The 25,057-nt window shown below is 45.5% G+C and overlaps 2 protein-coding genes across 4 annotated transcripts in view; one reads left to right on the top strand and one right to left on the bottom strand.

Moving 5' to 3' along the window:
- The window catches only part of LOC135907893 (uncharacterized), a 63,310-nt gene that overhangs the window by 5,252 nt on the left and 33,001 nt on the right, over positions 1–25,057 (top strand). The window contains exons 5-6 of the mRNA XM_065439647.1: positions 657–783; positions 9,911–10,035. Coding sequence (XP_065295719.1) covers positions 657–783; positions 9,911–10,035 — 252 coding nt within the window. The remainder of the gene's footprint in view (positions 1–656; positions 784–9,910; positions 10,036–25,057) is intronic.
- Mettl4 (Methyltransferase like 4) overlaps positions 1–25,057 on the bottom strand; it is a 107,087-nt gene that overhangs the window by 64,636 nt on the left and 17,394 nt on the right. The window lies entirely within an intron of this gene.

Genomic DNA, 25,057 nt, shown 5'->3' with positions numbered 1-25,057 from the left:
TTTATTGACCTAATCGTAACGTTCACGTTTTGCGTGACCCCTGCGCTTGGAGGCTATCGCACGTTCACCGCCATGAATAAGTGGTTCTGGCTAACAATCTCAGGGCTCGATCAGTTAGTACACATACATAAACGCACAAGAAAGTGGACGGGGAGACAACCGTCGCGATAGCTCAATTGGCATCGCACGCGTAACGAGGAAGATGCCACATGGTTGCGTCATGAAAACCAGCGCACAAGCAAATGGACCAAGAAAAGAGGACGACATTTCACTGGTTCATGTGTCTGTGCGCTGCTTTTCGTGAAGCAACTATCACAACTCGTGTGTGTGTGTGTACATATATATATATATATATATATATATATATATATATATATATATATATATATATAATAAAAAATTCCTTGTTGAGGTGAGGAACGTTTCAGAATTTGGGCCCCTGCGTCACCTCTGTGCCGTGTGCTAAACCGCTTCGCTGGTCATCCCCCTTCACTAAGTTGAATGGCTCATGAGCTTTCTTTTTCTTCTTGTAGCTTTTTCCCTTTATTTTGTGAGAAGCTCCAGTAGCAACCGTATTACAGCCAGTGCGTGGACAATCATGTTTAGCAACGAAGAGTGTTGCGCGTGAGCGTGAAGCAGTTGAAACTTGCGTGCAGTGCTGGGCCGCTCCATCATCGTGTTCGCCCAGGACGGCTCGATGCTGCGCAAGGCCTGCGCCAACATCAAGCACGACATCCACCTGGTGCGGCACGTCTCGGTGCGCAAGTTCCCGGGCTTCTCCAGGTATACGCGCCGCGCGCGCCGTCGTCGGCCGAGCGCAGAAAATGCAGCCCGCACGCGCCCCAACGGTGTGCGCTGCACTTTCCGCATTCCGCCTGTTGCCACAAACACGACCGCTCGAATACAAGTGCGAATTGTAGGCGTAGCGCGCGAAACTTGTCTGGAGCTACAGTATGGATTCCCAAGGAGCCACGAAAACCATTCTCCTTTGTGCGTGCAGCTATATTAGAAAGGAGATGTGTACTGTGTTTGGTTGCACCAGCAATCGCTCACACACATGCACGCATGGTTTTTTGTTTGTTTGTTTGTTTGTTTGTTTGTTTCCACGACGTTGGTGGTATTTACGGACTGCGCTGCCCAACAAACGAAATGTTACGAGAAAAAAAAAGAAAGACTGAGCTTCCTCAGTTGCTCTCATTGTTTCCAGGTTCGTTCAGTTCATGCTTAATCTTCAATACGCTTTCACTAGAGTATTTACTGGCACAATATGTTGCACTGTGAGGCGGATGACTGGTACAGATTTCAACAATTCTTGCAGTATATTTTTAATATAGGTAGCTTCACAAAGAAAGTTGGAGAGAAAATAGCAGGGAAAAAAATGTTCTCGTTAAAAAAAAATTCGAGCAACCACAAGTCAAGTGAGCACCATGCAAGATAGCACACAAGATATGCGGGCTTTCCGTCATAGACCAATAACGTTCGAGATTTCCAGAGCTCCCGTATAATATACACGTATAGACTTTCATCGAATCTTGGCGCGTAACCGGAGGGTCTGACCGGATGAAAATCAGGTGGACAGGGAACATGCCAATGCGAATTCAGGGAAGCTTCACAAACATGCTGCTGTGAACACAGGTCGGTTGAAAAACATCGTCGAAGTGACGGTTTGCGCATATATCAGTGCTCTCGCTCTTTCTTCACCAGTGTCTGTAAAACTCGGGGCGGCCCGATAATCCTCTGTCAACACGTTGACACAGAGAGCCTGAATCATGCACCATTATATTCGTTAAGTTTCCGAGAAGGAAGGACTGCAGAATTCGATAAAGGAAAAATAAAAACCGCATCACACACGCGCGAGATTTTGTTGGATATACTTTTTCTCTTTCTTTCTTTTTTTCCCCATGTTGCCATTGCCATCCCTTCTGATGCTTGCTTTTACGCATTTAAACGCAACATTAGCACACCTCCAAATTGAGAATATCGCAGTTGTGCGTGCGGAATTTCAGTTTATTAGACAAAAAGCGGTGCCGACGAAGGAGCGTGGGAAATCCGAACGTCATACTTTCGGCAAGTGACGGGTGAAGTGCCACTCGGGGCCTTTCAAGCCACTTTCCAACTGCCTCGCCCGTTCTGTTTCCTTTAGCAGAAACAAACCGTCAGGCAGTCAACGGGGTTCGTGCTCGGAGCACGAAATTTCAGTTGCTATTCTCAGCCAGAGCATGCGGAGCCGTTTCACCTCGGAACCACGAGAGCCTGGAAGCTTTCGTCGCACACCCTGAGCATAAGCGAATGCGAGGCGCTGCTCAAGCTGCGCGCACACGCACCGCTGGGATGCATTGGCTTTGAGAAGCAGGAGCCCGTGATCACAGAAGAAAAAAAAAAAAGGCATTCCGAGTGAAGGCATAGCGCACCGGTGAAATCGCACAGTGAACGCCAATTTATCATGAACGCGGAGCAGAACTCCCTGCACCATAGGAAAACCCACACTTTTTCTCCTTCATCTCAAACCACGTTTTCTACGAGAGAGACGGAAGTCATTTCTTCGTGGAGACAGAAGAGGGTTCACGTCAGTTGATCATCGAGAGGTCCAGGTGTTAACAAAATAGAGCTTCGTCTTTATCAAGAGGCAAGCACGATAGATGTGTAAACCGAACGTGGACGGAAACACGCGCACTCAGGCGCGAGACCGCACATATACCACGCAGCACCGTCACACGATAGTCGCGCACACGAGATATATACGCCCATCCCCGCAACATTCGCGTACGTCAAGCGCGGACGCAATGGAATTACAGCCGCCCTGCATTTGGTTTCACCCGGCCGTATATGTGCGCGGAGACACGCACAGTCGAGGACGGAATGCGGACGCAAAGTCGCGCGCGTTTTTTGCCGTTCAGACGACGCGCTCCTTCGCAGCCCCTCTTGGAGCGCAGTTGTTCTCAACCTCCGGAGTGACAAACTAAACTGTTCGTCAGTGAGCAGGAGAGGAGGGGTGTTCGCCCTATAATACGGCGCACTTACGTTCGCCCGCGAAGAACAAAGGGCGAGGGGCCATCGCGTAACCGAGAGCCGAAACGGGAGCAGCTCGCGCTGCTGAAAGAAAAGCATTGCGAAAGGGCACAAAGGAGACGGCGGCGAAACAGGGGCGGCGCCGACGAGAGGGGCTTTGCCGGAGGCCGCCGCTCGCACGCTTTCTTCGCGCGGCGTCGCGAAGCGGCCTGTGTTAAAATAACGAGCTGTTATACGCAGACTGCGCGGCAACTAATTCTTTGCGTGTGGGACAGCGTCTTCGCTCGCGCTTCACGCTGTCCGTACTCGAAACGCAAAGCGTCGTTCGCTTTTCCCCTAAGGACAAAGCCGCAACGAGGCTGCTATCTGTCGCGAGAGCTCCCAGGCCATACAGGTCAAACCACTATACCGCCCGGACTGGAAATAAGGCCTCGCGATGGCGCACTTTTGTTGGCTCTAATTCCTTTTTTTTTTTTTCTGATGTGGAGTACTGCACCGCGCGGTTATTAAATATAGAGGGTTCGAGACGAAATTATAATTTTGGTTGACCGAGCCTCGTAGCAGCGTCGCACGTCACAGCTTGCGCGATAGTCGTCAATACGAATAAGATGAACAGTTTAGGGAACGGCACGAAAGATATACAAACACTCAGGACAGATGCGCTGGCACCTGTCCACTTCGTATTATTTGTCCCATCGTCTGCGCCGCTCGTCGTGTAGATAGTAAACCAACGAGCCCAACTTAGAGCCCTCGCGCCAATACGACTATTCAGTGACAAAGCTTCACTAATGAACTTTTAATTAACAATTTTTAGGCGTGTTGTAATTGCAGAGTTGAAGTGCATCAGCCACGAAAGCTCTCGGCCTTCCACCGCTATCAAAAAATACAGACTAAAGTTTCACCGTGAATTTAAACGTATTGCAGCGCTCCAGTTAATAGACTTCCATAACACATTATTCCACAGCACGGGAACACATTTATAGAAACAGCAATGAATCCCGCTGCAGATCTTTTGTACTTATTTCTCGAAACTTGTGAAAGGCTCAGAGTTTCCGGCAAGAGGTTATGCTCTTAGTAATGGCTGACGTACTTCAGTACTGCGATTACAAAATGCGAGAACAGACGATGTGTCAGACGGCATGTATAGCGTTCTCTGACCTGGAACGAAGTCTGTCATCACGTATGTCACGACGAACGACTTATAATAAATTCGCAACCATACAACCGGCAGCTGTTCAGAAAACACGAAGCACTTTCAGAATTTGTTTCAATTTCCACGCATTGGGTGGCAATTGCATAAGATAATTATCAGTGCAGAGCTGATGTATTGAACGCACTATTCCCAAAACAACACGTAGTGAAAGAAGGACGCCTAAAACGTCCGGACGCTAGAAAACACCAAGACCACAAAAATCAAGCGGATCAGGAACATCTTCAAGTCGGCATAGAATGACCGGTCTCCTCTTTATCCGTTTTTTCACACCTTAGAGAGTTACCTGACGTTACTTATATCCCTCCAGCGTAGCTTCAATTTTCTATTGCTCAATTATGTGTGATCAAACGTAGAACATAGTTCTTGCGACTACATAATTAATGTACGTAGTGTTCCGCAACTTGAATAACTTGCCGTCAAAAATAACAAGTGGAGAGAATGTCCGATTACCCCATAATATGAGGGCTTCATAAGCTTCATAGCTACCCCTATAGGTTTGGGTCATGTCATTTAAACACCCGAATCACGATGAAGTCCCTTATCGGAGCAGCTTGTGCGATTCAGTTGCGCTCCATCTGACACAGGAATATGTGTACGTCGCCGTCGGAGAATATTAAAGTTGGAGGTTGTGCTACAGCCAATAGCAGAATTATCTGGTGAACTGGTTGGTGAAGAGACATGATGGACCAAAATTCGGAAGAAAAAAAAAAAAGTACTCTCGACTAAGGCAGGACGTACCTATAGCGCAGAAATTCGCACACCGATCTGGAACCTTATCATGAGGTTAGGTTTAGAAATGACAAGTCAAAAATTAATATTCATTCCGATATAGTGTTACATGCGCACTGTTGACCTTATCGTGCTGTAAAAAATGCGCTAATTGATAATGCAGTGCTTTATCGTGTAAGCTCTTCCTTTTCCTTCCACCTTCTCACGCTGCGCTGTAAGAACAGGCGGTTGTATTACTGTTCCTTCTGCTGCGCGATGTTCGATGAAGTGGAGCACCGAACGAAATAAGGCACAAGGCTGGTACGCTCAGATATTGTAAGCGCTCAGTTTAGAAAACTGCAGCAGAAGGCGACAAAAAGAGAGAGGAAGGTCATTGAGACAAACCAGACTCATGTCCATTTACCTATACCCTGAATATGGGGAACGGGAAAGGGCAATAAAAGGGAGAAAAGAGGCAGAAGTTTAGAGAATGAAATATGCAAACTATGTCTCAAGGTATGTATGTCTCACCTGTCTGCAAAGTATGTCTCAGCTGTTGACATCCTAAGCGCATAAAAATATTACGCATTCATCTTGGACACATCACTCAAATTATCAAGCATTTTCTCGGCCGCATGGCTAAAACCCGCTCTAACTCCAGCTTTGGGCAGGACGTTCGAGGCATCATTGCGCCAATTCACAGGTGCAGCAGCTCACGGCTTTTAATTTTCCGCCTTGGACTCTTTCGAAATTCCGTGAAAGTCGTATTACACATTCGTGGTTGCAGCACTAAGAAAACCATTCCTCAAGCTGGAATTCTGCAAATGGACCTGGGCCGTATCACCAAGAAATTCTGGAGTTCAGCCCATATCTTCACTGATGAGTCTTGCCATCAATAGGATTCATTGTGTGGTTTCTAAATATCGTATTCTGGTCAACACTTCTCTTTCCATCTTGAGCGATGAACATCAAGCACGGAAGCTGAACTTTATGGTACAAAAAAAGCCGTTACATATCCTTGGGCAACCAGCAGGACCATGGGTCATTCACCTTTACGTACTTAACAACGGCCCTACAGCAGCATATAGCATGAACATGGCTAGTAAACAACATCCAGCGACCCGAAACATTCTTTACATTCAGTACATGCCATTGTCGCTGACCACACTGTAATACAGTGAAAGCTCGTTAATTCGAACTTCAATAATTCGAATTTATGGATAATTCGAACTGTACGATTTGGTCCGGCCAAGCTCCACAGAAGTCTATGTATAAAAAAGTCCGTTAATTCGAACGCGAGAAGGTTCCCTCACGGATAATTCGAACTACGCTCACCTGGCACACGGCCAGAGCAAAGCGCCGACTGCTTACACACAAGGCTGCATTGCCTCCGAAACGGAGAGAACGGCGAGAGAAGGCAAAATCGGAAAAAAATATAACCGACGCGGGGTCAGCCAGAAGGCAGTGGCGGCTGCCGCCTCTCCGTTCTACGTAACCTCCAAGACTTCTTGCCCGTTGCGAATCTCGGAGGCTTTGCAAATCTTGTACAGCTGCTAATGTTGTGCGGAGATGGCACGGCAAGCGCCAAAACACAGCGAATCAAGTACGTCGCAGCTGCGCTTGCAATCAAGAACCAACGAATCAGGGCCTTCGCCACCTTCACATGTTCAGCGTCTTTGTCTCGGCAGTCTTCATCGGTTGTGCACCTCTGTTTTCAGCTTAGGAGGTATCGGCCGTCGCGAATCATTGTGATAATGTTAAGCCTCGGCTAACGGTTCGTTTCGGTGGACATCGGTGGTGTGGCACAGTCGGACCCAGAGCTCCGACTTGAAGATGGCGTGTGCCCGCGGCACACGCCATCACTTTCTGACACGCCAAATTTCTGACATGCCCTACTGCTTCCAAATCGCAGTGTACTGTTGCTCTCCTTCACTTTCGTTAGTTCGAACTTTCGTTAATTCGAACTGAAGCGGCTTCCCCTTGCGGTTCGAATTAACGAGCTTTTACTGTATTCCCAAGTATTCCTGGACACTACGGCATATGTCTAAACAAAGAAAATGATCTCCAATCCACACTGTGAAGGTGGCTGAGAGAGCGAAGCTGTAAACGACAACTAGAACGATTAACCTCTGCAACGGAGGTTAAAATTATTCACGTAGCGACATTCACATATTACCTAATTATTAGCCTAAGATGTTTCGACGGCCTGCGACTTGGCTTAATTTGCGCCTCTACTTCGAGCACCTACAAAGAGTTGACCCTGGAGAGAAGAGAAATTCGCCGCTCCTCGTATGCACGCTGCTCTTCGGGAGTCCTCACTACACGTGGCCTTCCAATAGCACTGTCACAACACAAATCAGTTAATAGGCGGGTTCTTCTTTTAGGCACGAAAGTGTACTTACGTCGCTGCCTGCTTCGCATGCTACAGCCAAGCTGCTGTCGTCGCCGCAGCTTGAGCAACAGTAGTCTTAACCGAGAAACGTATGCAAGCTACGCGCTTCGCATTGCATGCAGGCGCAGGAGCGCCTTATAATCAATTATGTGGTTCGGATGCTTGTTTTCAGCTTGTTCTTTATTGAAACGTGCGCTGTTCTTTATGCTGTATGAGTAATTCCAAAGAGTGTATGCACTGTTCGCTTCACTTTGCTGATTGTTTGTAGCCTCTGCCTTACGAGGGTATGAGCCATTGCATTTGGGGGTATGAGCCAGATGATTATAGTTTTCTGTCGACGTTACGCCACGAAGAAATCCCGAGATCCTAGCCATATAGACAACTTCGCCGTAAAAGCGGATCTAGCTGCCCGCAGAGGCCCTACATTTAGAACATTAAATACCAATATACTTTACAAAGGATAATACATCACTAATGACAAACAAATGCGCCCACGCAGAAAGGAATCGTCTGCGGAGTCTGTCGCTTCACCAACGTCACTTTCTCCAGCAGACTTCCACATCAGCTTCCCGGCCAACGTGAGGCAAAATATCAATTTTGCCCAAACGCCGCATTCACCAATAGCCAGCTGTGCCGTCTTGGACTGACCGTTAACTCTCATCGGGGTAACTGTGAGGCATTAGAAATCGTGGAACAGATTTTGTTGGAATATCCAGGTTACAGAGACGAAATGACATGTTATCTCAGTAGAAATGGGTCTGTTTCCTAAAATGCACTAGAACTAGGAAGCATACTTAGTTCTGTGTCTTCTCTTTCAAAGTAACTTCAAGCTTTGAATTTCTTCATTTCTTCAAGACATTGGCTAAATTGACAAGCTCTAACCTATTTACATCGATACCATCACCGTTATCTCACCTGTACATCCCATGATCATATAATTTCTTGATTTTTTTTATCTCATTTTCCTCCCTACTCTCCATAGAGCTTTTCTGTCCGCGACCGCCTTCCCTATGCAGGGTAGCATGTAGGCTCTTACATATCTGCCAGCAGAATTATCTGCATTTCATTATTTAGATTTTTTTCTGCCTCTCTCTCTCTCTTATGCTATCAGCTGCCCTCATTTCTCTGCAGTAGACAATCTTCTTTCAAATAGAATTACACATCAACAATACATAATTTTAATATTTGTCTCAACGTACCCCGAAAGACTTTCTTGCAAGTGAATTACATAGGAGGGAGGGAGGGAATAGTAAGTAAAATACACTTTTAACTAGTTAAAACAAAGCACATGCAGTTAAATAGCACAAGTAAGAAAATTACATGGCAAAATACATGGCAAAATACATGGTAACTCTACCGAACATGGAGAGTAGTTCTGGACAGGCAAAAAAAAAAAAAGAAAATCCCAATCAAGAACGATTCAATTCAACAAAAACAATATCAGTAGTTACAAATAAAAACAATTGCAGTGTTCACTAACAATGCATATGACATCTGTCCTGCAGATAACCATTTATAAAGAAATGCGTTATTGTTTGTCGATGTTTGTGGATCTGTTGCGCCACAGACGCTGATAGTTATGCACCAACAGTAGCCCAACATCGTGCATTGCTTTATTGTTTACAGGCGCAGCGCACAATGGTGTGAAATTTATGATCAATTTCAGTGACTATGTCTGAAGGCAGATTATTCCAATCTGATGTCATTGTGGAATGCGATCGACCTACTTACGACTTACTTACGTACACTGCGACTTGCGTAATTGGACGTTGAAAGCGTCAGCAGATATTGCGCTAGCACAATGCATAACGGTGTTACCGCAATCACTCGAACGTTTACGTGGCAAGCGACATAAATAAATACAACAATAGCACCATTCTTACGGAATCACGCGTATTCATACCGTCCGTGTTCGCGAATGCTGTGTTTGGAATCTGGTACTCGTGAGGGACTTCATTTGTACGTTCGCAGGAACATTTGTGTTTTGTGATCTGTCCAGGAACATTTATATTTGTGTACGTGCGTGAGCTTTAGAATCGATGTCACTGTAGTTCTTTTTTCTATCTTTCCTTGTAATATTTGCATAATTTATTGTGCAGTTGTCAAGTCAGATAATATCAGCAGTTAGTGCTGCCTACACGCACCAACACCTCTTCAAATGCAGACAACAATAACGAAAGAAAAGAAAGAAAACAGGCGCAGACAGATGAACCATACATTGTAGAAATTATTATATAAATTGTCACTCAACCTGCAGGATATTATATCGCATATGCGTTGCATAGTCATTGCGGCAATGGTTGCACCATCTATATCTCGATTGAGGTACGTATGCTGGTCACGTGTGGCTCAGAAAAGGCAGAAGTGACTCCTCATTCACTTCTGGCTACTTCTTCACCTCGCGAGAGCAGTGCGACTCAAAAGGTCTCGCGCAGTCATCCACTCGTCCAGAGACGTTCAAACTTGGATTACATATAATACGACCCGTATTATGTGCAATCCAAGTTTGAGGCATGTGTGTGACATGATGTGCACATTCGCGAGAAATTTCCATGGGAAGTTACCAACAGAGGCCGTTTCATTTGCAGCGGAACTTTCATGGACCACATGCGCACCATGCTGAACTCCAGTGACTGGCTGGTCATGTCGGACTCCCAGGCAGAGCAAGACATCCTGGAGGGACAATGCACCCAACTTACGGTGCACTTTTTCGGTACGTATGTCTGCCCTCGGTTGACGACATGCAGAGGGCGCGTCACTCGCGTCCGAACGACCTCCACAAAACAATCTACATTACGCACACAACACAGAGAACGTAACTTAGCGGTGATGTCTGAGCCTTCGCGGAAAGGCCCACAGTTCTCATACTGCCTCGCCGTGTGCTGCAGCCTATACACGCAAACACTCAAGTGTGCTCATGGTTACTGAAAAGTCATAACTAGCCGAGTGCACAGGGACCTGGCAAGAAACACCCTCAGAAGCGTTTTCAGTGCGTCTGACTCAAGATTAGGACACTTTGTGCGCTCGGCTTGTTGTTAGCTTCTATATAAGAGCAGCACTGACTTGTGTCACGGCGCCCTCAAACGTGGTCACTTTGGCCTGCCGACAGTCGGCATGGCTTTTGCACCTTCTCAACTACGAATGTACTTAGTAGACGGCGTGGATCGAAGCGAAAAGGACTCACAGGGGCAGGTGATGCTGCATTTGTACAAAATATGTAGCTGCGCTAGGACGAGTTGACTGGTAGGATACATTACGTGCGGCAAATTCTAGCACATTCCTGGCACTGATACAGCGGCTCAAACCGGAGAGAAGTTAAGGTCTGTAGGTGAATACTTACTCTGCAGCGATGGCTAGAACATAACACATAACAGCTTGCGAAATTGTGGCGCGCACTTTTTAATAAGGGTGCCCATCATGTCGCACGCAGTATTACTTTCTTAAGAATTGGCAGTTACCTTGTGACGGCCACTGACCAAGCGTGACCTTGGATGACCAACACCTAGGCGTTGATCCGGGCGTTGAACCCTGGACAAACGCCTATAGGCGTTGGTCCCGGGTTCCATCTACGGAGAAGGACGAAATTTTCAACTGCGAAGTTTTCTTTTTGAGAGACACATATTGGTTTCCATTGCAGCCATACACTTTCTTACAATAAGAGGGAAAACTGGCGACTCGACGCACTCGTATGCATGGGAATTCCGCGTTGTGGTGGCTCCGGATTGGCATCGTTCATGGAGAGCCAGAAGTACTATTATGGACATTGTAAAATTCAGCCATGTTGTCGAATTTGGTAATGGCGGCATTTTGAGCCGATCAGAGGAGCCCACAACAGCCTCTGGTTGGCTCAAAATGCCGCAATTACCAAATTCGGCAACATGGCTGAATTTTACAGTGTCCATAATAGTACTCCAGGACACCTTGGAGGCGCACCGGGCTATAGCCCCGTTCCGTCTGTCACATGTGGTCCATTCTTGCTGAAACAGCTCGTAAAGAGCCATTTACTTTTTTTTTTCGTTAATATTACCCAAACACACATTTTTGTTTTCATTCAATCGCGAGGACTTGTGCTTCGGTGCACAATTATATGAAACTTAAACGTACTGGGAGGCCGCTAAAGTTGGCGGAAAGACGACATGGTCCGCGCTCGCTGTGCGTGCGATAGTTCGTCATCTGGTCTTGGCTTTCCTCTCTCACTTGCGCATTGTAGGTGTGAAAACTTTATTGAAAGATGCAGCACAGTCGAATGAAATCTTTCTACAAAAAGTTTGATATCACCATGTTTTAGGCCAAGCCATGTTCGAGACAAAGAATTGCTCACTCACATACCGACATTATCAAGGCGGTGCACAACGCCCACTAGGAAACTCGCATAGACGGTGGCGCCAGACTTCGCTCTAGGTAATATTGCGAGAAACTCTATGTTTATAGCTTCGTGCTATTCTCAGGTGGCTGACAATCTTTTCCTTTCATGAAACATCCTCCACCTTCTGCGCAGTTCCGCAGGACTGAATCGCCCACGAAACTTGAAGTAACGGCGTCAAAATATGCGAACCTCTTTTCTTAATTCAGTTTATTTTGCATTTATTTCTATTTATAAACATCTCGTTAGTAAAAGCTGTCAGAATCAGCTTCACTACAGACTTAACCTCCTTCCCTCCCACACTCTTTCACAACACACACTTTACAAGGCAGACAAGTGCAAAAATACGATAGTGTCATAAAAATTACCCTATTTTAAGCGAAGAAAGCATGAAAGCAAAAATATACGCCACTTCTACAAAATCTATCGCTACAATATAGCCGTCATTATTTAGGATAACATGGATACCTCACCGATTAAGAATTAATGAGAAAAGCAACCGTAGAAAGTAGACGACGACTAAAAAGAATCAATAAATGTGAACACAGGTTATGTATAACACTGAGGACATGATTGAGGAGTTATGAAAGGTAAATAAGCATTACTATTATCATTTGCATCCTCATATACGCACGACTCCCCCCAGCCCCCTGGTCAAACACACGCGTGTACAATAAAAGACAGACAACGGTGAAAACGCGAAATCTGATATGAAGTACACTATTGCACATCAACAAAGCATAACAATAAAAAACTAGTAATCACTATTACGTCACCTCCGGCGACCAAACAGTCATCTGATATTGCGGTAAGATGAATACGTCGCTGATTAATAATTTCAACGAAACCCGATCGCGGAAACCAGACGACGAGTAAAAACAATCAAAGTGAACGCAGAGATGCATTGTGTACCACTGAAAACATCGCTTATATGTTATGAAAGGTAGCGCCCACAATGCACGAAATTAAGGTCGGAGGACGCTTGCTGCGATCGCGGTTCAGCTAAATAAATAAATTTCGCACGCGCTGTCGTGCCAAACAGAATATCACAGAACCGGTGCAGGTAAATTCATTCCTGTCACAGCTCCAGCAGCTTTTTCAGGACACCGGCGATCTAATTTCCACAGTGCTTAATCGTGTACTTACATTACTCGTAATTTCTTGCCAGTTTCTGAATAACGCTTTCGTGTCGGGCTTCATTCATGCCCCGATAGGTCCTGAAAATGCGTCCGGCTTTCTATTTTTTTATCTATCTATCAAGGGCTGTTAAGCAGCCAAAACAAAGTAAGCTACAACCTCCGTGTTACTCGTGAGTATGCGTACAAGCCAAGTCCTTGTTTGTACACTTTAATGCGACGCGACTTACAGTGAGCATTTGCCGCTGCAGCGATAATCTTTCCGATGGCACATAAGACAAACTAGCGCGCACTAAGGACGAACATATGTTTTACAAACCATTCGGAGATCACCGTATTTGCTTTATCGATCGTGGGAATTGCCAAGCCGTGATGCTGCAGGAGATTTGGTTCGAAATCGCTGGCGAATAAAAATTCCCTGCTTAGCGAGAGTCAAGGAGAGTGGCCGAAGTTTTCTATCGCCTCCAATGCAGGAGTGGTGCCTCATATCTCGAAATCGAGCGGCAAGCAGGCAAAAAAGCCGCCCTCAAGGTTCGCCAGGGAGGTGTCCTTGAGGGGCGCGCCTGAAGCAAATGCAGCTTCTCGAATACGGGCCTCGGCGTCCAGAGGAGCACTACCTCCGGCGCAGTATATGAGAAAGCGCGCAGCCTCGTTTTCCACCCAGATCGTTTACGCGCGCTACGCGTGCTTCAAAGCGGATCTGAATGATCATACACGGCGCATACCAGCCAGAGGTCAGAATGGAAGGCCCTGTCAGCTTGCGCATATGCACAACACACGCACACGCACGCTCCATGAATACCATCTTAACGAACCATCGTTTCCACCTTATGAGCGCATTCTGGTCATCCTCGTTTGAAAATTGCAACCACCACTAAGTACACTTAAAAATCGTTCGGATACTTTCTAGGGCGTGGCTCAATATGCTGAATGCGATTCCAGGCATTCTGGCTTCTGGTACACGACACCGAGATGAAACGGGGAAACCGTACAATGTTCAGTGTTCATGTACCAGTGGAGCGCGACGAATTGCCGGCATATAGACACATAGGCTGAAAGGTTTCTGAAAGAGTCGCGAGACGTAATAAATCTGGTAAAATGGCTGAGGTGCGACGTAAACGTTAGAACCGGCGCAATAAGGCAATGCCGGAACAACAAGGCGAGTTACAAACGCAAACACCAAGTTTATATAGCACTCGTAAATCGTGCCAGAAAACTGTCTCGTACCAGATACTGCGGAGAACTCCGCACGATGCAACTTCGCGTACCGCACGTACATTGAACATTCAAGCGTTGGGCCGGATGTCTGACTCTCCAAAAAAACCTAGCTGGCCCAGCCGCGGAGCCGTGCACGATGGTCGTTAATGACTTAAGTAGAACTTGTCCTTTAGCTAGTGTATTTTCTTTAAGTTGCAAAGCGATTCAGTCTGTAGTTGACGTCGGTGAGTGACGATGTCTTCCTGAGCGAGTTGGGGGTGGGAATGGGGCGGAGTCACTGCACACGGCGCTCTTTCGCGACACCCCTTACGTGCGAGGAGTAGGAAGAGCGTCGAACTGCTTAAATTATTTTACTGCACTATCTTCGGGATCGGTTCACAATTTCGGGCTACTGCACATACCGACGGGATTGGCCCACGTTTTCGTATTGCACTGTCTTCGGGATCGGCCCACGAAAATGGCTAGAAATCTAGATACCCCATAGAGGAAAGTCGGGGTAGCTCGCTAAGGAAGACGTTATCTTCGATAAGTCTAGCGTGAAGCAAATGACCACATACACAAAGACATACGGAACAAGCGCTAACTGACGATCGTTAGTGATGCTTGCACGCTCCTTTATTCCACCAGCGTGAGTTGTCTGGTTTGGGTGTAAAACTATTGTTCATTACCCGCACTACTTTAGTTACTCGAGTCAAATGAGATACATTTCAATGTTTAGCAACATATAGTAAATTCGTAGTCTTTAAGATCCGAAGGTGTGCATGCTGTGCGCAGCAGCCGGCAGTGCACGCAGTTTCGTATATGACGTGGTTGTAGTAACGGTGAAGAACGACGCAGTGTCAAAACGACAACAGAGAGAGCAAAGTCGCGCGATCTTCGAAATCTGACCAGCGGGTCAAACGCGTCCGCTTTTATACATGAGTCATCGAAGGTTCCAAAGTAACCGCTAGTATCCGCGTGTCTTCCAGAAAATACTAAACAAGTCGCGTCGCGCACACAGTCGCATTATACAAGGTTCGGTGACAACAGACAACGGATAGAACCATCGATAAGATTCGAGAAACTTCCGATACATGCAGGCGCGTCCTGCGCGGAGCGATAAAGTTTAATTTTTTTTTAGGCGGTGAAAAGCGGTCACGCAAGAAAGATAAGTACACGTGTCAATGCCCCCCTCTTAAGAAGCATCGTCCCGGTGCTAAAAACATGACAGGAGAGCGAAAAAGCTCGCTTAGTAAAGAAAAAGTAACAAAGCAACAGAGCAACAAAGAAACAAAGTCACAAAGTTCGTTAGCGCTGGTAGAACGGCTTAAGGCGCACAACATGGACTATTTCAGGTGGTGAGTGGTGCCGCTATGATTGCGAAATGCCGTCTGGCACGACCTCATAGTCCAGTGAGCCAATGCGTTGGATAGTAGGGTCCGAAATAACGGCGTAAAAGCTTCTCACAAAGTCCTCGTCGGCGTATCGGAGTCCAAACCCAAACACAGTCGCCGGGCTGGTATTCCACGTAGCGTCGTCGAAGATTGTTATAGTGCCGGCTGTCGGTCCTCTGCTGGATCTTGAAAAGTGACAATATAAACTGTCCAAACGCACAAGTTAAAAACTTCATTGGTGCATTTAATTCGTTAACACGCCAATTTATGCGTCCACGTAACTTTTATAGCGTCTGCCAGTCGCCCGCACTACAGTGTGATGCGCATAAAAGCGCTCACGTATCTCAGCCGCGAGATTCGTTGCACGCGTGCGGCTTCCTTGCGCGTCGGGTTCAGCTCGCAGCAAGCTGTACACGAGTATTCACGGCCGTGTATCTGTCACGCCACGCTAATGGTTATTGACTGTTCTCCGGGGCACGCTAAAGAATCCCAGATGGCCTGGAGCCGCTACTCGGCCCGTCGACAGAGCGCGCGCATGCACGAGCTGGGCCAGAAATAGCCGCTCGCTGGCACGAGCCGTCTTTGCTAGATACACCGACAGGTCGGCATTGCTGCTCGGAGGCCAGGCCCCCCATCTGTAGCGATTCATGTAGCGAATAGAGGGCGGGGATAATGGGGAGCATTTGGGGCAGTGCTCACCGCTATTACGCACCGCTACGAATGGGCGCACTGGCATGTGGCACACGGGAGAACTTGGCTCTGATTCCGGGAACAGCATGGTGGGCCTAATTGGAAGAACCGGTCAAGATTCTTTAAAACTGATGGTAGCGCTCAAAGGGCCGAACACACGGTGAAAAGACGAGACGACGATGAGTGTGTTCGTCCCTTTTAGCGCTACCATCAGTTTTGAAGAATGCATCGCCAACTAGCCCCAGCGCCAAGTTTTATCGGTCAAGATTCGTCTCGCAAAACAGCGCGACAAAGTTAATCGCAAAGGCAAGGAACGCGCAGCATGGAACGCTGATTAACAGCTGTAAGCGTAACCACTGTACGTGGCTAAAATTTGTTTTTTTTTCAACTTAAAAGAAAGAAAAAAAGCTAGAAGTTCGCTGCGCAAACACATCGTTCTGCGTTCACATCGCTGAACTGCAAGTGGAGTCCGGCGAATGAAAGTTGTCCACATCGTGCCGGTAAATCATTCAAGCCAAGTTCTTGCATAACGTGTGCACACCGCACTTTCCTTCGACTGCGCTTTCTCCTGCGCGTCCCGTCTCACTTAGCGGGTGTTGACCTTTTCTGCGTAAGTAGTTGATACGGCTATGTGACGGGGATGTTGTGCCACAATTTTAATCGACACGCAACAACATGGAAGAAGTTCACTAATTGTTAAAATATGCTTGCGTATCCTGAATGTCCAGCGAGATCGAAGAACCAATAGGACAGGTGACAGATAAATTCAAGCATCCAATGATCCGGGAAAACCACTTGGGCCATAAACACCTAACGAATATGAAGGTTCAACGATATCAAAATGTCTAACTGCGCCTGAACGTACATTCGAAGCATTTCAAAACTCGCTGGGCGAGTTTCGAGTGCCTTAGCTGGTACAAGGGTAGACTAAGAACGGTCTAACTTAAACCACGCATTAACTGCGCTTCAGTTTGATTACTGGAAGTATTAGAATGGGATTCGTACCGACAAAATAGAGCAGGAGATCTTCAGCACAAAGCCGCATGCGCGAACCGTCCCGCGTTAATCAACAAAAATGGATTAACGAATCCAAATCTCAGCTGCTACAAAAATAATAAAAGACAAACGGAACAACAGTGAACTTTCGTATTATTGCAAAACATCCTGCAAAACGAAAACAACCAACGACTTAAGGTAACAAATATGTGTATATACAGTATGTGTGTTAAACAACTGTTTTAAAGGTTGATCATTTACAAGTACTCATTTAATTTTGCTTTGAAGGAATGTGAGTGAATTTTGTTTTATTGCTGCAGATATCAGGAATTCTGGAAATATATACATGAAGAAAGTATGCATTGCTTGCTATAATCTGCCATCATCATAAAATGATTTAAGTACGCTGCATGGACAGAGACCTCTCCCTGATGTCCTGCGTCAGTCAAGCGCATTCTATTCCTGCAAATTCGCCTAATCTCATCAGTTCTGTGCTGCTCTGATCTCCGTTTCCCCTCCCCTGGCGCGCACTATTTTGTAATCTAACAGATCAGCCGCTATCTGTTCTACGCGTTGCACTGCCTGCCCAGCTCATACTTGTTCTTTTTAATGTCAACTGGAACTATTGGCTAGCCATGTTTGACCGCTAGATCCTTATTACTCCATTTCTATCTGTTCAACAATAATATTGAAATAGTAAGTAATTCATGAAGCAACAGGTTGCCCCTTATAGAAGAGCATGTAGAGTTATGATAGGAGAACATGCGTGGTAAGATTTCCAGAATAATTAGGTATCCATTAAATGCTCTCAAAAAGTCCCCAATAACAACCAATACCATACCAAACATAACAATAAATCACACCATACCACAAGAAACATAACCGGACAGCGATAAAGACAGTAAGCGATGTTGGATGAAGAGTAGCAATGAGTGTGACTGCCGAGGCGCGGAGGAAATAATGCGGATGGCTTGAGTGCATTGTGTTTTACGACGGTATTAACACCTTGTCGTTCGACGCAGTAATTGACGTGATAATGAACAGAAGGGTAATATAAAGTTACTACAAGTGCTTGGGTGTCAAGGAATGACTTTGGTGTCATCGGGGCCCTAAGATCTGGCAATATTATTTTCATTAATGTTTAGGTGACAATCATGATTCATAGAAAGCTAGTGCCAATGCTAACTTGGAATTTCCTAAGGAGAGAGATATGAACGTCATTCAATCAATTTTAAGGTTTTACGTGCCAAAACCATTTTCTGATTATGAGGCACGCCGTAGTGGAGGACTCCGGAAATTTCGACCACCTGGTGTTCTTTAGCGTGCGCCTAAATCTATTTACACGGGTGTTTTCGTATTTCGCCCCCATTTAAATGCGGCCGCCGTGTCCGGGATTCGATCCCGCGACCTAGTGCTGAGCAGCCCAACACCATAGCCACTGAGCAACCATGGCGGGTCAGATATGAACGTCATAAGGCCGACCCTCCTTTCAGAAGCAACAGACTGTGTTATTTAGAGGCCAAACCAGAGCGACCGCGATTTCGTAGTCTGTGACCACAAAATGTACACGGACGCCTAGTTTCAGTTTACTCATCACTTGTCCCCCAGATCATCTTAATTAATGTATAAAATCATTAATTCAGACGATGCTAATAAGTTAAGTACATGAAAAGTGTGAAACAGGTAGGTTAGGATTAGCACGAGAGAGAGACGTGGGAGAACAGATCGTGGCACGATCTGTCTGTCGTCTGCTCTCTCGCGTGTGTTTCTCGCGCTTGTTGATTGTCGATTTCAAATCCGATTGACCACTACATGCCAAAGTTCTAAGTTTATAGTTGGTGCGAGAAAATCGTCGCGCAATCTGCAACAGTGCTTTGAGTATAAGCAAAGGGTAAACATTCTAGCATAAATGCATGCTAGAAATAATACCTGGCCAGAAATTGAGCCTTGAAGGAGACCGCTGTAGTATATGTAGCTGTAGCACCGTAATCAGAAAGCAGAGATCAGTTGTTTCATCTTATGCAGTTTTTTTTTTCTTTTCTTTTAAAGGCAACGCAGTACTTCTTTCAAATGTAGCATGTGACAGATGGCGTGAGAGTAGCGAGGTTATAGTTTGGATAAGCGGACATAACATGCAGGACAAATAACGATGATCAATGATCTAACAAATTTCAGCTCTCTAAAGTCTTAATTAGTGTTCTTAGGTTTTACGTTCTGCCATCAGGACTTACGTTCAAGTCGCAGATTTAAAGGCTCTCATTCTCTAAGGCCATTCAATTTCGTAAAACTATTCTAGCTGAATTGCGCCCTAAGTTATGCCATATTTCTGTTAGTCACAATCATATGAAGCCAACAGACAATAAGCCAAGGTAAGCTTAGGGGAAATAACAAATAAAGATGAGGCTCCATGTCTCGTGATCTTGTTCCTTACATAGCGAAGGTCGCGACTCCGGCAGCTTTGATGCCTACAGGTAGCCAACGAGGGCTTATTGGCCAGTTTAGGCAAATCAACATAACCGGAAGCGGATCCTTAAGAATGACCTGTCTTTCACATCGAGGGTCATCCCTATGGACGAAACTTACGACCCTGATACAAAGCATGCAGTCGTTGCAGCGGAAAAGCCCAACGTCTTCACGAGTGAAAAAAAAGGTTAAGCATGTTTGAAGCTGGACAAATTGCATGCTCATTTTTTCCGGCATTCGCCGTATACTCGCCGTGGTGTTCTATGCCATATAAGGCAGGCCTTCCTCGAAATAAATAAATAAATAAATAAATAAATAAATAAATAAATAAATAAATAAATAAATAAATAAATAAATAAATAAATAGAAACGCCACGTTTCGTTAGGGCTTACATGGCGTTGCGCTGCTAAGTTAGAGGTCGCGGGATCGAATCCCGGCCGCAGCTGCCACATTTTGGCCAGGGCAAAGTACAGAAACGCCCGTGTGCCATGCAGTGGGTGCACGTTAAAGATCCCCGGGTGATCAAAATTAATCCGGTGTCCCCAACTACGGCATGCCTCATAATTATATTGTGGTTTTGTCGCGTAAAATTCCACAATTTAATTCTTAATTCACGCTATTCTGCATCAGGGATTCGTCACGAATGGCCAGGCTATGAAAGCAAGTTTTACTGCCAAATTTTAGGGAATTTGTGGGAGGCCATTGGGAGGAAATGGCCCGACCTGGGCCGCACAGGGAGCTGAATACCATACGACGACAATGCACTTCGTCACAGATCAATCCGCGCACGCGATTTTCTTGACGGAAACAACACGGTTTCTATATCCTGTACGCGTTAGATTTCGCTAACCCGCTGATTTCACCCCTTTCCGAAAATTAAGAAACCCAGCTCAAAGGTCGCCATATTGGCACGATTGTCTTAACCGAGCTCGAGTCGCAGAAGGGTGCTCTACTAGCTCCTTCAAGAAAGAAAACGTCCAGGACATGTTCGCAAAGTGTCAGGAACGCTGGGAGCGCTGTATTGCCGCGCAAAGGGTCTATATCAAAGGTGACAGTGATTGAATGTACATAAATAAATTCATCTTCATCATCATCATCATCGTCAGCCTATTTTATGTCTACTGCAGGACGAAGGCCTCTCCTTGCGATCTCCAATTACCCCTGTCCTGCGCCAACCGATTTTAACTAGCGCCCGCGAATTACCTATTTTCGCCGCTCCACCTATAGTCTACTGTCGCCCTCGATTGCGTTTTCTTCTCTTGGTACCCATTCTGTAACCCTAATGGTCCAACAGTTATCTAACCGGCGCATTACATGACCTGCCCAGCTCCATTTTTTTCTCTTGATGTCAATTAGAATATCGTCTATACCCGTTTGCTCTCTGATCCAAACCACTCTCTTTCTATCTCTTAACGTTATGCCTAGCATTCTTCGTTCCATCGCTCTTTGTGCGGTCCTTAACTTGTTCTCAAGCTTCTGTGTCAGTCTCCAAGTCTCTGCCCCATATGTCGGCACTGGTAAAATGCACTGATTGTACACCTTCCTTTTCAATGATAATGGTAAGCTTCCAGTCAGGAGCTGACAATGTCTGCCGTATGCGATTCAACCCATTTTTATTCTTGTGTGAATTTCCTTCTCATCATAAGGGTTCCCTGTGATTAATTGACCTAGGTAAACGTACTCCTTCACAGACTCTAGAGGCTGACTGGCGATCCTGAACTCTTGTTCCTTTGCCCGGTTATTCATTATTTTTGTATTCTGCATATTAAACTTCAACCCCACTCTTACACTTTCTCTGTTAACGCCCTCAATCATTTGTTGTAACTCGTCTGCATTGTTGCTGAATAGAACAATGTCATCGGCAAATCGAAGGTTGCTGAGATATTCGCCGTCGATCTTTACTCTTAAGCCTTCCCAGTTTGATAGCTTGAATACTTCTTCCAAGCACGCAGTGAATAGCATTGGAGAGACTGTGTCTCCCTGTCTGACCCCTTTCTTTATAGGTATCTTCCTGCTTTTCTCGTGTAAAATTAAGGTAGCTGTAGAACCTCTGTAGATATTTTCCAAGGTATATACGTAAGGGTTCTCTGCTCCTTGATTACGTAATGCCGCTATGACTGTTGGTATCTTTACTGAATTAAATGCCTTTTTCATAATCTATGAAAGCCAGGCTTATTATACTCTGCGGTTTTCTCGATAACCTGATTATGACATGGATGTGATCCATTGTAGAGTATTTCTTCCTGAATCCCGCCTGTTCCCTTTGTTGACTAAAGACCAGTGTTGCCTTTATTCTGTTGGAAATTGCTGAATATTTTATATAATACTGAGAGTAAGCTGATGGGCCTATAATTTTTCAATTCTTTAACGTCGCCTTTTTTGTGGATTAGTATAATGTTTGCATTCTTACAGTTTTCTGGGACTCTTGCAGTCGATAGACACTATGTATAAAGAGCCGCCAGTTTTCCAAGCATTATGTCTCCTCCATCTTTGATTAAATCGACTGTTATTCCATCTTCTCCTGCCGCTCTTCCTCGTTTCATGTCTTGCAAGGCCCTTCAGACCTCATAGCTAGTTACAGGAGGAGTTTCTGTATCCCGTTCTTTACTGTTTCAAATTGAGGTATCCTGACTCCTCTGGGTACTGTACAGGTCAGTATAGAACTCTTACGCTGCTTTTACTATATCTTCGAAATCGCTGATGATATTACCTTGCTTATCTTTCAGTGCATACATCTTGATTTGTCCTACGCCAAGTTTCTTTCTCACTGATTTCAGGCTGCGCCCAATTTTTCCGGCTTCTTCAGTCTTTCTCACGTTATAGTTTTGAATATCACTTATTTTCGCCTTGGTGATCAGTTTTGATAGTTCCGCGAATTCTATCTTATCTCTTCAGTTGGATACTTTCATTTTTTGTCGTTTTTTTTATTAGGTCCTTTGTTACTTGGGAGAGCTTGCCTACTGGTTGCCTTGGTGCATTGCCTCCTACTTCAATAGCTGCCTCTGAGGCCTACATAGTTACGGTTTCATTCATTAGCTCTATGCCATCATCATCTCTCTGTTCGAATGCTGCATATTTGTTTGCAAGTACCAGCCTGAATTTGTCTGTTTTTAGCCTTATTGCCTCTAGGTTAACCTGTTTCTTATGGACCAATTTTGTTCTTTCTCTCTTCAAATTGAGGTGAATCCTAGCCCTCACTAACGTATGATCACTGCACTTTACCCTACCTATCACTTCTACATCATGCACTATGCTGAGATCATTAGAAAGTATGAAGTCAATTTCATTTCTTGTTTCACCATTAGGGCTTTTCCAGGTCCACTTTCTGTTGCTACGCTTCCTGAAAAAGGTGTTTATTATTCGAAGCTTATTCCTTTTTGCGAATTCTACCAGCATCTCTTCTTTAGCGTTCCTAGAATCGACGCCGTAATTGCCAATTGCTTGTTCACCAGCCTGCCTTTTCCCCACTTTTGCATTGAAGTCGCCCATTACTACAGTATACTGAGTTTGCACTTTTCTCATCGCTAATTCAACATCTTCACAAAACTGATCTACTTCCTCATCATCGTGACTGGATGTTGGAGCGTAGGCTTGCACTACCTATAATCAATACCTCTTATTGAGTTTGATTACGACTACAGCTACCATCTCATTAATGCTGTAGAACTCTTTAATGTTGCCCGCTATGTCTTTATGGATTAGGAATCCTACCCTGTATTGCTTCTTATCTAGGAGACCTCTATAGCAGAGGACATGTCCGTTATTCAGCAATACATGCCTTGCCAGTTCTTCCAATCTCACTAAGGACGATGATATGCCAAACAATGTCTGATAGTTCTTCGAAGAGTCCTGCTAAGCTAGCCTCGCTCGAGAGGGTTCGGGTGTTAAACGTTGCAAGGGTCAGTTTCCATTGGCGGCCTGTCCGGACCCAAAGATTCTTAGCGCCCTCTGCTGCGTTACACGTCTGACCGCCGCCTTGGTGAGGTACTCCGCAGCTGCTGGGGACTGAGGGCCATTGGGTAATTGAGTGAGCCATTTGGGAGGGTGTGGCCGAATACTGCACCAGAGAGGCCAATTCATGATCTGGTGAGGGAGTGTCTTTGTTGAAGCTTTGTGGGCCTTCCTAATTTGGTTGTACCTGGATTAGTATAGCCCCACTCGCTCTCGGCATCTTTTGCCGGAGTCAGGCGTTACTCCAAGACTGCAGATGTTGTGCACTGGAGGAGGTGAATTTCAAGCTCACCATCATTAAAAAAAACTTGTAGAGGGATTCAAACTTCCGACCATGGCAACCGAGCATTCGACATAGCTCAGTCAGATAATCCCATAGGCGGCGCGGGTATATCTTATCGCCGACAAGTACAGCCCCGAGAGCCCTGCATGCCTAAAAGCTTCTTTGATTTATCCGCGATAGAACTCCATATAGAACGATTCCTAAACGGTTCTGGCCTCATAGTTCCGGAATTGCACGTGCGCAGATGGCCGTGAACTCGGCTAGGTAAACGCTACAGGCGTACTGACGCCCACACATTACGCAGGCGGTCTTGAATTCGGCTAGGCAAGAACTATACATCCGACTTCGACTACCGTTAAAAATAATAATATCGTGCACGATGCGCTCACTTCGAGTCAGTCAAAGTCAATTTCGTATATCTGAAATGCTTGAAAACATGCTTGAAATTTTCCGCGCAATAGGGGCCTTGCTGATCGCAGCAGGTGACACGGCATAGTATTTCTCAATGGTTCTAACATCGTGGTTTTGGAGTCACCCGTACGCATGCGGCCATGAACGCGGCTAGGTATACGATACATTTGCGGCGATCTTGAACAATACTTAAATGTAGTGTGGAAAAAAAAAGAAAACGAGAAAAAAAGAACTTTCAGCGCTTACCGGGATTTTACTAGTAGCGTGTTCAAAATTACATTCTTCAAAACAGAGCGAGTCTCGAAAATTTGTTATACCACCGTGTATGCAGGAGTACTGTTAACAGGAACACTAGCTGTATACAGGAACACTGCGGGGCGTTTTGTTAAACGCCATTTAAGATGCACTCGGCGAATGACGATTGTGGCGTACGAGATTCCGGCGCACGCGTTTGCATCTTTTCACGCCCTTTTCTTTTTTCTACTTTGCGTGATTAGACATATGGCACACAAGGGGCTTCAGACAAGATAACACGAAACAGCGCAAACACTAATCATAACTGGCTATCGCAAGTAAAATTTTGCGTGGTCTAACATCTTGGAGGTATCTATGACGCACAAAAGGCGTCACGGACCAGGCCAAACACTACTATGTGTGTCCCAGCTAACGTTAGTCAAGTTGTTCGACGAACAAAAAAAAAAGAAAAAAAAACACGGTGCAAGACACAACTATAGGACATAAGCTGCTCGGTCATTACAGACCTGACGACCGAGCACCGTAGGACTTAAAATCATATCTTGCACCATTTAAATTTAATATTTAAATTTTTTTTGTCGATCAGCTTGTCTAA

The sequence above is a fragment of the Dermacentor albipictus genome, chromosome 1 (assembly GCF_038994185.2).
Source record: "Dermacentor albipictus isolate Rhodes 1998 colony chromosome 1, USDA_Dalb.pri_finalv2, whole genome shotgun sequence".
Lineage (NCBI taxonomy): Eukaryota > Metazoa > Arthropoda > Arachnida > Ixodida > Ixodidae > Dermacentor > Dermacentor albipictus.
Note: the sequence above shows the minus strand (reverse complement) of the source record. Positions and strands in the feature narration are given on the sequence as shown.